This window comes from Sarcophilus harrisii, chromosome 3, assembly GCF_902635505.1.
Source record: "Sarcophilus harrisii chromosome 3, mSarHar1.11, whole genome shotgun sequence".
Taxonomy (NCBI): domain Eukaryota; kingdom Metazoa; phylum Chordata; class Mammalia; order Dasyuromorphia; family Dasyuridae; genus Sarcophilus; species Sarcophilus harrisii.
The window spans coordinates 603,537,842-603,548,968 of NC_045428.1; the positions used below are offsets into that span (position 1 = coordinate 603,537,842).

At 47.0% G+C, this 11,127-nt stretch overlaps 1 protein-coding gene across 6 annotated transcripts; it reads right to left on the reverse strand.

Annotated features, from left to right (window-relative positions):
- Nucleotides 1-209: 209 nt before the first annotated feature.
- On the reverse strand, nucleotides 210-10,228 carry LOC111720132 (immunoglobulin superfamily member 1). Of its 6 annotated transcripts, none has more exons than XM_031963494.1 (9): nucleotides 8,172-8,485; nucleotides 6,597-6,896; nucleotides 4,906-5,193; nucleotides 4,616-4,645; nucleotides 4,390-4,485; nucleotides 4,174-4,201; nucleotides 3,954-4,027; nucleotides 3,814-3,851; nucleotides 210-3,631 (listed from the first exon to the last, which is right to left on the reverse strand). In XM_031963494.1, exons 1-9 carry the CDS (start codon nucleotides 8,431-8,433, stop codon nucleotides 3,500-3,502), a joined length of 1,248 nt encoding a protein of 415 aa, XP_031819354.1. In that variant the 5' UTR covers nucleotides 8,434-8,485; the 3' UTR covers nucleotides 210-3,499. The 6 variants fall into 6 exon arrangements, with proteins under 6 accessions (XP_031819354.1, XP_031819357.1, XP_031819356.1 ...); XM_031963497.1 differs by lacking the exon at nucleotides 8,172-8,485 and adding exons at nucleotides 8,503-8,568; nucleotides 9,865-10,228 and having other exon boundaries at nucleotides 3,540-3,851; XM_031963496.1 differs by lacking the exon at nucleotides 8,172-8,485 and adding exons at nucleotides 8,503-8,568; nucleotides 9,248-9,774 and having other exon boundaries at nucleotides 3,540-3,851.
- Nucleotides 10,229-11,127: the final 899 nt, after the last annotated feature.

Genomic DNA, 11,127 nt, shown 5'->3' on the forward strand with positions numbered 1-11,127 from the left:
CTACAAAGCTCTTTTATAGTAGCAAAGAATTAGAAACAAAGTAGTATTGATTTGAGAATGGTTTAAAAATGTTAATGCATAAATATAATGACTTTTTACTGTGATATAAAAAATGGTAAAAATGATGAATCAGAGGAGAGAAGGGGAAGGAGAATTTAGACATTTATACAGCACCTACTATGTGCCAGGCACTGTGATAGCATTTTTACAATTACTATCCAATCTGATCCTCACAACAACCCCACAGGGTAGGAGCTTATTATTATCACCATTCACAATTAAGGAAACTTTTGAAAAAAGAGGTTATATGATTTGCCTCATGTCACACAACTAATGATGGTCTGGGGCTACATTTGAATTCAGGTCTTCCTGACTCCAGAACCAAAACTCTATCCATTACACTACCTAGCTATACAACTCCACAACCATACGATGTAAATGGAAAGAAAAGACACAAAACTATCCAAACTGAATATATCAAAATTACAAAGAACAAGAATGGTTCCAAAAAAGAGAAATGATGAGGAATCCCCCATTCCACTCCTTTGACAATGTGAGAGGGACAGAAGATAGCATGTTGCATTTATTTTCAGATTTTTTCAATATAGTATCGGTTTTCACTTTTTCTCTTTTTCTCTTTTGTTCCCCATCAAAAAAAATACCTGGCCTTTCTTGCCAAGGCAAACTCCTCTTTAAGTCCCATTCTCTTTTGCTGTATCCGGCTGAAAATGTTCCTCTATCATCTCTCTCACCATTCTTCAGTTTCTCTGTTAAATGGCTCTATCATCACTGCCTACGAACACATACATGCCTCTACCATCCTCAGCATGCCTGCTATTATTCTATATCTCTCCTCCTTTTCATAGCTAACTGATCTGAAAAGATCTTCTACAATTCTTGTTTTTCACTTTTTTCCTTCTCCACTTCTTTTTAATTCTCTGCATTCTAACTTCTGGTCCCAGCTAAAACTGCTCCTTTCAAAGTTACCAAAGATCTCCTGGCTACCACATCTACTTGCTCTTTCCTCAACACTTATCTTTCTTAACCTTTCTTCAACCCCCTTTTGTCTTTATGTTCTCCTCTAGGATTTCCTGAACCTAGGATCTTTGTATACCCATTCTCCTTCTTGTTCCCTTTTCTGGATCTTCATCCAGGTCACATCTATTAGCCATAAAGTTTCCCCAGGGCTCTTCCTTGGATCTTCTTCACTTCTCCCTCTACTGTTTCATGTGGTGATCCCATCAACTCTCATCAATTCAATTATCTCGTGCCACTGTTCCTCAAATCTATTTGTCCAGCCCCTGCAGACTACAATCTCCCATTGTCTATTGAATGTATTGAACTGGATAAACTGGAAGCCCTACAGATATCTTGAAGCCAACAGGTCCAAACCTGCACTCTTAGCTTCACACACACACACACACTCACTCACAGCAAAGTCCTACTATCTTCCTAACTTTTTTATTGCTGTCCAAGGTACCAACATTCACCCAGGCTCATAACTTCAGTGTTGATACTCTCCCTCCCTCTCCCTTCCATATCTAATCTGCTTCCAAGTCCTACTGATTTGAAATCTCAAGTCTGATCACATCACCCCACTCCACATACTCACCTAATAAACCCCAGTGACTCCCTATCACTTCCAGGATAAAATATACAATCCTGTATTTGGCATCAAAGCCATTTATACACTGTCATGAGACCCACCTCATATGCACCTTTCCAGTCTTCTTGCAGTCTCCTTTCTGGGTTTTCCTCTCACCTATCTGACCACTTCTCTCCTGTGTGCCATCTTTCTCCAGGTCATACTCTCTACTACAGGTGACTTGCCAGACTATTCTGGCAAGTCTCTTCTCTTCTCTTCTCTTCACCTCCTATACCATATCACTTGATGACTCATCAGCTCTCAAGGATTTGGTTACCATCTTTATGCTGACAGATCTATCTTTCGTACCCCAATCTCTCTGCTAACTTCAAATCTCCCATCTCCAACTAGATGTCCAGTAGACATCTTAAATGCATTATGACCAAACAGCTCTCATTATCTTTCTCCAAAAACTTCCCCTTCTTTTTCACTTCTCTGTGACTGTAGAGGGCATCACCATCATCACAGACTCTGGACTCACAATGGAGGACTCGTCCTAGATTCCTCAATATCTCACACTCTCCCCATATCTAATTCTGTGACAAGACCTGTCGATTTAACCTTTGTGGTACCTATCAAATACACCCATTTCTTTCCTTTGACACTTCTACCACCCTAGGGCAGGCTATCATCACCTCATATCTGGAATATCGCAGTAGTTGCTGCTTGCCTCAGGAATCTGCCCCTGCAATCCATTCTCCACTCAACTACTTAAATGACATCCCTAAAACACAAAAAGTCCCATGGACAAAACATGTCACTCCCCCAACACATCCATTAAATTCCAAACACTTTCTGTGTCTTTATATAGAAGTGTTCATTTATTGGTCTTAGTTAAATTGAGTATTTAAAAAAGAAAAACATCAATAATGACTAAGAAAAATAATGGTAGGGAAAGACACTCAGTTTTGAAGAATCTGGAAAGGTCACCTATAAGAGGATATCCTTGGAGAGAGTCTTGAAAGACTCTAAGAAACCCCATTCCAAGAGTGGGAAAGCAGGGGAGAAGGGCTTAGATATGGGAGATCAGCTCTTTGTTTTGAGGAATGGGCTGGTCAAATTGTTTGGAATGGAGAGAGAGTGAAGGCTAGCAACATACAATGAGTCTAGTAAACCAGACTGGAGTTAGCCAGTGAAAGGCTTTAAATGCCCAACTGGAGAAGTTATATTTGATTCTAAAAATAAGAGGGAGACATAAAAGCCTCCTGGGCGGAATATTAACTAGGTCATACATGAACTTTAGGAAATTTCACTTCACAGTTTTCTGGAGGATGGATTGTAAAGGAGAGAGGACAGACCCAGAAACCTCAATTAATAGACTATTGAAATAGTTGAGGAGAGAGGTGACAAGGGCCTGGAAAAGTGACAATGTGAGCAAAGAAAGGGGCTAGATGAGCAAGATGGTAGGATTGAAAAGAATTAGCAAAGGACTGTGGATCAGCAGAAAGGGAATTTAAGGATAACTTCAATGTTGTGACCTGGTGACCACAAAACTATTGGTGCCTTTAACAGAAGGAGGGAAGTTTGAAAAAGGAAAGGGTTGTGGGGGTTTGGAGAGGGAAAAAACAAAAAATTCTCCTTAGAACAGTAGAGTTGGAAATGCCAGGAGGGCATCCAATTGGAAATTTTTGATCAGCTACTAGTGATGTGGGCCTAGAGCACAGAGGAGAGGCTAGGGCCTGTATTCTGCATTATGGTGATGAAGACCAGAGGAACTGATGAAATCACCAGAAGGGTTTGGGAAGAGAAGACCCAAACAGAACCCAAGGAGTATACACATTGAGGAAGGGGAACATAGATGATTATCTAGCAAAGGATCGTAAGGAAAAAAACAGAGCAAGAAGTTCTTGTTCATCATTGCAGAGCAAGAGTAGCATATGTTGTTGGATCAGGACACATCTTCCCAGGGACTGTCTGCTGTTCCTTCAGGGCCTTTGGATTCAGCTGGATATAGGTCAGTCCCTCAGGGTCTTCAGCCTCAGGAACCTAAAGGAAAAACAGGAGTGATTAGCCAGTATCAGTCAAAGGAAGAAAGAAAAAAAATGATGGGTATTTACTGAGAAGTAGATGAAACCAAAAATCAAAGAATGAGGTAGGTGGGATGAGAGAGATGAGGCTGAGACCCAGGAGGAGACAGGGTCCTCCCAGAGGGGATCAGAATAACTCACAGTTGTCCTCGAGCGTCTGCATTTGACAACCTGGGCATCTGAAGTGGAGAGAAGGGTCAGTCAGTTGGGGACTCTTGAGACCAGGCCTTCCCCAGGATATAGCCAGGATCCCTGCCCCGCCACCTGCCTCAGTCACTTACACTCAGTCTCATATTGGGGAGCTCCAGATTTGGAAGAGCAGACAAACCAAGTACAACAGAGGCACCTTGGGAATCTATGAGGGGAAAAAAGAGGATGGGGTTGAGGAGCTCTTTCATCCTGGGAGAATCACTCATCCTTCTCTCCCCAACAGAATCATTTTAGAAGATCCAAGATCACACTAGACAAAGGAAGCAAGGATGATGAGCTGAAGCTCCCTACCTTCTGGAGGTCTCTCCATGTGAAATCACTGGTGAGAGAGAAAGAGGGAGATCTAGGTCAGTCACCAGCCTGTGATTTAGAGCTGGAAGGCACCTTAAAGATGATTTCGGGTTGGCCCCCACTTTAACAGCTGAAGAAACTGAGATCCCAGCAGTCTCCATGATACTTAAATCCTCAACTTCCTTTCAGTTTCATTCCCTTTCTCCCCAAACTCACCAGTCTGAGATTGACGATGACCAAGAAAAGTCAAGAAGAGGAGGAGGAAGAGGATAAAGGCACAGCTGAGGGCAGTGATGAGGATGGTTTTGGGTTCTGTAATTGGGGGAGGAAAGAAGTAAAAACATTAGTCATCAGGCTCTGCTGTCCTCTCACAAATGATCCTCGCCCCAAGCTCAGATCCAAGGGATTCACTGATCCCTTTCCACATCTCATGGACCCTTACCTCTTGTGAGAAGACTTTCATTCTGCTCCTCTAGAAAATGGATGGAAAAGGTAAGATCACAGGAGTGAAGATTCCGAAAGCCAACCCCCCAGCCCAGCTCCCAGGCAAGATCCCAATGGCCCTGAAATTTCGGGGAAAGGCAGGGGCTTCCCTTCCTCTATTTCTGAGTCTCCCAATGAGAGCCAATGGGATTCCTGGGGCTATTTGCCCAGTTCTACAGATTGAGAGTTTAGGGAGAAGAGGGAACTACAATCATTCTTTAGATGGACTTTCAGGCATCCAGTCCTCACCTTGTATTATGAGTTCCAGGGGGTCACTGGGCATGGCCAGGACACGGCTGTCTCTCCCAAGGAGATAAGAGCACCTGTACCTTCCAGTCTGGTTGATGTTCACGTGGATCAAGGGGAACTCTGCCCCGTGCTGGGTGGGCTCACTGGTGCTCACAGGCAGCTCCTCTCCATCCTTGTACAGAGCAAACTCCACGCCTCGGGATGGGCCCTGACACAGGAAGGTCACGTTGTCCCCTGGGGTTACCTTGGAACTGGGCCGGGCTGAGAGAGAGGGCTTGGGAAGGCTGTCTGCGGGAGAAAGCAGGGACCAGAGCTCTCCAGGTCTCCAAAGAGTTAGTGAGCCTTGAGGGGATCCCCTGCCACTCTTTCTTTTATTCCCAGCCTCTTTTTGCCTTTCCTGCCTCACTAGGAATTTAACTCAACTCCTAAAAAAAAACTCTAGATTTTTTTTTTATTTTCTATTACACATTGGAGTTCACCCCTACTCCATCCTGCACAGTGTCAGAGGGAAAAGTGCCCCCACTGCCCCACCCCCCACTCTGAGTTCCCAGGGCTCCATTAAAAAGGCCTCCATGGCAGTATCTGGGGTGTCCTCTGGGGGTGTGAGCTCGGCAGGTGCCAGCAAGGTCCCGGGGCTGACCTCCCTTCCGGGCAGGGTGCCACCTCCGTGCCAAGGCTGCAGATATTCACTGGAGGAGCAATGCCCACCTTGCTCATTCTCAGGGACGGAAGTTTGCTCCTGCCTCCATCTAACTCATTCACGTTGGGCAGGGTGGCCCCTCACAAAGGGCTTCCTCCCTTGGCTCCCCCACTCCCCTGCACGGGGCTCACAGGGGCTCCTCTCACTGACCTCTCCAAAACTGTCCTTTTGAAGAAGGGACCCCCAAACTCTCAAACTCCTTAAAGGAGAAATTCTCCTTGGACTCTGCCTCAGTCAGGGACCCCGCCAGAGGGAAACAAGATAAACAGCTTCATTCTGTTATCTAGATGGGGTTGGTTCAGTCCTGAGTTAAAAGACTTCCAACCCTATTCAATTAAAGAAACTCATTCAATACTACTCAAATTCCAGCTCAAGCTGAAACCCAGCTTGTAGATGAGCCAACTTGGGACTCCACCAGGAGCTCCCTTTAGCTTGTAGCCAAAGCTCCTCTTATAAAAGAGCCAATCTAAAATCCTCTCTTGGCAGAGGTTCTAAACACACCATGCTATGCCAAGGAAGCCTCTGCCCGCTGGAATAATATTCTTTTCCAGTGTTATCCTCTCTTTACCCTCACCTATTTCCCTAACGAGACTTTATGCGTCTCTGTCAGGATTTCTAACCTTACTTCCAATCCCCATAATAAATCTCTTATCAATCTAGGTTTTCGGGTCTGTAAATTCCTTTATAGAGAACCTCTGTGCCACCAGAAGAGCTTCCCCAAAACTCCCTTCCCTTGCGCCAAATCCCAAGGGGGTGCAGGGGAGCCAAACTCTCCACTTGGTTCCCTGAACATCGAACCTGCCACTAGACCTTATCATTTAATTCCCTGACCACCAGAAACCCTAATCTCATTTTGGTTCTCTAAATTTAGACCTTATCATTTAGTTCCCTACAAAAGGGAACCCCAAAACTTAAACCTCATCACTTTGACCTTCTCCCCCCAAGAATCCAGAGCCTTCTCTTACCCCCAGTCCTGCCCCTGCTCTCTCACCTGTCACCCAGACCTCCAGGGTCTCACTGGCTTCCGATCTGACATGTGGGCAGAAAGTCTCATAGTAAATGCAGCTGTAGCTCCCGGAGTCCTGGGCACGCAGAGACTTCAGGGGGAAATTGGCTTGAGAAAAGTGTACCTCCTTCTCTTGTAAGGGCTTTGGCCTCCCCGCCTTCAGCAGACTGAAGGTCACCAGCCATTCATATGACCCTGGCGGCCTCCTGCACCAGAAGATCACCTCTCCCCCTGGTTCCACCACAAGACTTGGCTGGGCTAAGAGGGATGGCCTGGAAGGAGATCCTGGGAGAGGATGTTTGAGAAAGAAGAGAGAGAGAGACATGGAAGGAGAAAGAATGAGAGGACAGGAAGTAAGAGGTGAAAAGAACAAGGGAGGAGACTTAGTGTTTTAATAAAGAATATCAGAGTCCAACATCATTGGGTTAAAGAATACATGGAGTGGAGGAAGGTTGGGAAGGCATAAAAAGATTGGAAAGCTTGGGGGAAGGCGGGGTATGAAGAGCTTTGGACGCCAAACAGAATTTTCATGATTTGGGAGGTGATGGGAGCCACTGGAGTACATCAAGTAACATGGTCAGATTCCTTTGGCAGCTGAATCATGGATGGGAGGGAGGAGAGCCTTGAGGCAGACAGACAAGGAAGCTAGAACACGAGGAAAGCAGGAGACAAAAGCCCCCTGGGATGTTCCATGTAGAGCCAAAAGGCATCTCCAAGGTCATCCAAGCCAAGCCCCTTATTTTGCAAATGAAGACATCTACCCAAGGTCATACCAATGGTAAAAAATGAGGGTCCCTAATTCCAAATTCCTTGTTCTTCCCACAATCCCACTTTGTGTCTCCCCCCAGCAAAGGCTGAGCTGGAGGGACAAGAAGATTTCTCGTGTTAGGAAAAGGACTCGGTGGAAAGATTTGTTGTCCCCAATAGAGAGGACAGGAGTTTTCAAGGAAAGAATAATTCTTCCTGAGTTCATGTGGACTAAAGGGGAGAAGCAATCTCCTTTCTCCATGGGATTAAAGAGATGAGGAATATGAGGAGCCCAGAATCCACCGAGGTGGGTATTGGGACTTAGGACAAAGGATCTGGTAGTAAGCCACAAAGCGTCAGGAGATCAGGGTTGAGGGCTAAATCAAAGGCAAATCAGTCTCTCGGTGGCCAGCACTGGCCCACGGACCCAGCCGAGAAGGCTCCTCGCCCTCATATGTCACCAGGCCCAGTACAGATCGTCGGGTCCCTTGGCCCATGGGGGCAGCCCTAAGTCCTTCACAACAAGGACTCCCTTTCTCTCAAGGGAGGGATCAGTTTCTTGCTTCAGACTTTGTCTGCTCTGCCACCTCCAGCCTTCAGCAGCTGAAAACTCCTCTTCCCTAGGGGACCCTGGGGCCAGGGCCACACCTTGTCCCAAGAGACCTCCCAAGAGCAGAACCTGGCGCAGAGGGAGGTCTAAGGAGACAGTCTGGAAGAGAAGCTGAGCCTGGGATTGCTCTCTCCTTGTGGACTCCTTCAGCTCTGGCTCCCCAGACTTCTCCCAGAATCACTCCATCAGTACACCCCACATACCTCTGTCCTGACACCCTGCTTGCCCTGAGGCTGAGCTGGGAGAAAGGGGGATGTTCTGGGACAAGCACTTATCCATCTGTGCCTTTGTCCCCTGGACCAGACCTAGCCCTAAAAGAGAAGGTCCGATTGCCAGAGTCTTGCCCTCCAGCCCATAGCTGCCCTCCATGCCTCTTCCCTCACTAACATCCCCCCACAGGGCCAGAGCTGGAGAGCTGAGCTCTGCCTGCCCAGGACACTCTCCGTGTCTCCGTGCCCCTTTCATCCCGAAACCTGCTGATGAATGGCCTTCCCTCACCGTCCTCCCGCTGCTCGAGCCTGGGCCCAAACTTACCGAGACAGAGTAGGGGAATGAGTGGGGGCAACATGGTGGGCCCTCAGTCCAGTCCAGAGCTGCTGGCTGTAAGTGAGCAAAGACGAGGAGGCAGGAGAACTGGGGGCTGGCCCAGGATGTGGTGGCCAGAACCACTATCTCCACCCTGATACCCATCCTCACTGTTTTCCACTTTAAAATAGGTAAACGAGAGAGAACCTCTCATCAAACGCTCCTTCTGTCCCGTACAGTGGGCCGAACCTTTACAGAGCCAGGAGGGCAGCCTTTAATCCTGGAGGTAAAGGGCCAGGGCTTCAGTCCCAAAAGACTGATGTCAAGAGGTCTAGAGGGAGCCAAGTCTACGAGAGCCTTCCCTAGTGTTACCCTTCCAGTATTCTGTCTCCTAGAGTCCCTGAAGCCTTCATTCTGTCTCAACTTTTCTCTCCCCAAAGTCCAGTCTGGGCTGCTGCTGCCGAGCCCCTGGAGCCATCTACCCAACCACAGAGACTGCATCCACCACCTAGGTGATCTCACCTGGGTCCTCACACCACAGAGCAATTTTCCCAATATTGAACATCTCCTATTTTTCCTATCTCCCGTTTGTCCACAGCTGTTGCCATGTTGTCTTCCCCAACTGGACTATGAGGTCTTTGAGATCAGGGACTGTCACTCAGTAGGTGCTTAATAAATGCTTACTGCCCATTTTTCTCATTTCCTGCCCACAAACATAGTCACAATCTTAGTCCCAACCATTATCACTTCTTACTTGGGCTGTTGCAATGACCTCCTAGGGCTGTCTCTCTCTCCTATCCTGCTCCACAGAGGCACTGAAATTAGGTCCCTAAATCAAAGCTCCAATGATGTCACTGCCCTTACTCAAAAAGCTTCCCTACTTCCCTAGTTCCTTGAATATCAAATATAAATTCCTGTTTAGCACTTTCAGGTCTTTCACCATGTGAAGGGTTGCTGCGACAACAAAATTGTGGTCTGTGTGGTTCCAAGGGGCAAATGAGGAAGAGGAAGATTCCAGGGCGGCAGGATTCAGCTTAATGTAAAGAAGAGCTCCCTAACAAGCAGAGCCCTTAACCAAGGAGCCTCTGAATGATAGTGAAGGGACCCTCAAGGGTGCTTTGGGGGGGAAATCCATAATTACATTAAATGGGCCAGCAGGAAGACTTCCCCCTCCAAGTGAAATGTAGCCCACTCCTCAAAGGGGAGTTTCTCCCTTTCTCACAGAGCCCCTGTGGTTCTTCCTGGAATAGACCTCTCCCTCTCTCTGTCTCTGTCTCTCTCTCTCTCTATCTGTGTGTCTCTGTCTCTCTGTCTCTCTCTCTCTCTCACACACACACACACACACACACACACACACCTTTACTTCCATACCTGAGAATCCCAGACTGGTGGAGCCCAGAGCTTCCATGGTCAGGCTGTCCCTTGTGGTTCTCCAGGGCTGACGGGAGACAATCCCAACAAGAGCTGATCCTGGCCTCCCACATTGCCCAGGGAGGTCTGGGTACTCAGAAGGGAAAGGTCCCAAGGACCTGAGGACACTGGCTCAGGCTGCTAAGGCTATGAGGTGAAGGGTCAATCTCACCCGAGGACTTTCCCAGGCTGCCATGGAAGGCTAATAAGAAAAGGTGAGAGAGGAGTCCTTGTGGCCGAGTCAGCCTGAATGGCAAGCCTGGGGCACCTTGGGCCCAATTCATGCAAGTGCAGGAGGTTCATTCCCCACATCCTGCCAGGTTTCACATCAATCACTGGAGTTGCTCTTGCAGCTCTTGCGGGCAGGAGGTATGTGATGTAATGCCCATGGGGTCGCGGGAGACAACTCTACCAGCCCCACCACTTCACTCCGGGCTAATCTGCTTCTCCACTCTCTTAGTCCCAGGTTCAAGGGCATTTCCATGGCTATGCTAGGAAATATCCTCAAGAAAATGGCCCAAACTATACTTATTCCAGTCCAAACCAGAAAGAAATCAGTAAATCTCTTCTCCCATGGGATAGACTCTTGGCCCTCAATCCCCAGCTATGGACAAAACCACTTAATGCAATTCATTGACATAAAATATTAAGTACTAGTGTACGTAGCATTTGAATGTATACAAAGCATTTTAGACATGGCTCTGCCCCTAATTATAATCCTGGGAGGCAGGTGTTATTACTACCCTCATGGACACTGACACTGAGTCTGTTAACTTCCTCAGTTGTCTCCCCACTAGGACGTATGAGGCAAGATTTGAACTAAGGTCTCCCTGACTCTGGGACTGGCAGTCCATTCACCCTATCAGCTAACTGCCTCCATTATATCTCTGGGAACTTCACTCATTTCTCTCACCTATGAGGTTTTCCTCTCAAATCAAGGCAAATAGTTGGAGGGAAGGGTTTGTGCACGGTAGACAGAGCACTGGGTCTGAAATCAGGAAGACTCAAACATTTAATAGGTGTGTGACCTTGAGCACCTGTTTGTCTCAGTTTTCTCATCTGAAAAATGGGCTAATAATAGTACTTACCTCTCAGGGCTACTGTAAGGAAAAAATGTAAAGTGCTTAGCACAAATCCTGGAACATAATAAGTACAATCTAAGTGTTACTTATTATTCTTAAATCCATGGGATCATTGAAATTCTAATTATTATGCTTTCTCTTC

Excerpts from the sequence above, each read along its gene's own strand:
- LOC111720132 (XM_031963493.1), bottom strand. The coding sequence starts at position 8,433 with ATGAAAGGGGCACGGAGACACGGAGAGTGTCCTGGGCAGGCAGAGCTC. Across the intron at positions 4,486-4,615 it reads TGAAAGTCTTCTCACAAGAG|AACCCAAAACCATCCTCATC; the intron begins GTAAGGGTCCAT and ends CCCCAATTACAG. Across the intron at positions 4,028-4,173 it reads CATGGAGAGACCTCCAGAAG|ATTCCCAAGGTGCCTCTGTT; the intron begins GTAGGGAGCTTC and ends TTCCCCTCATAG.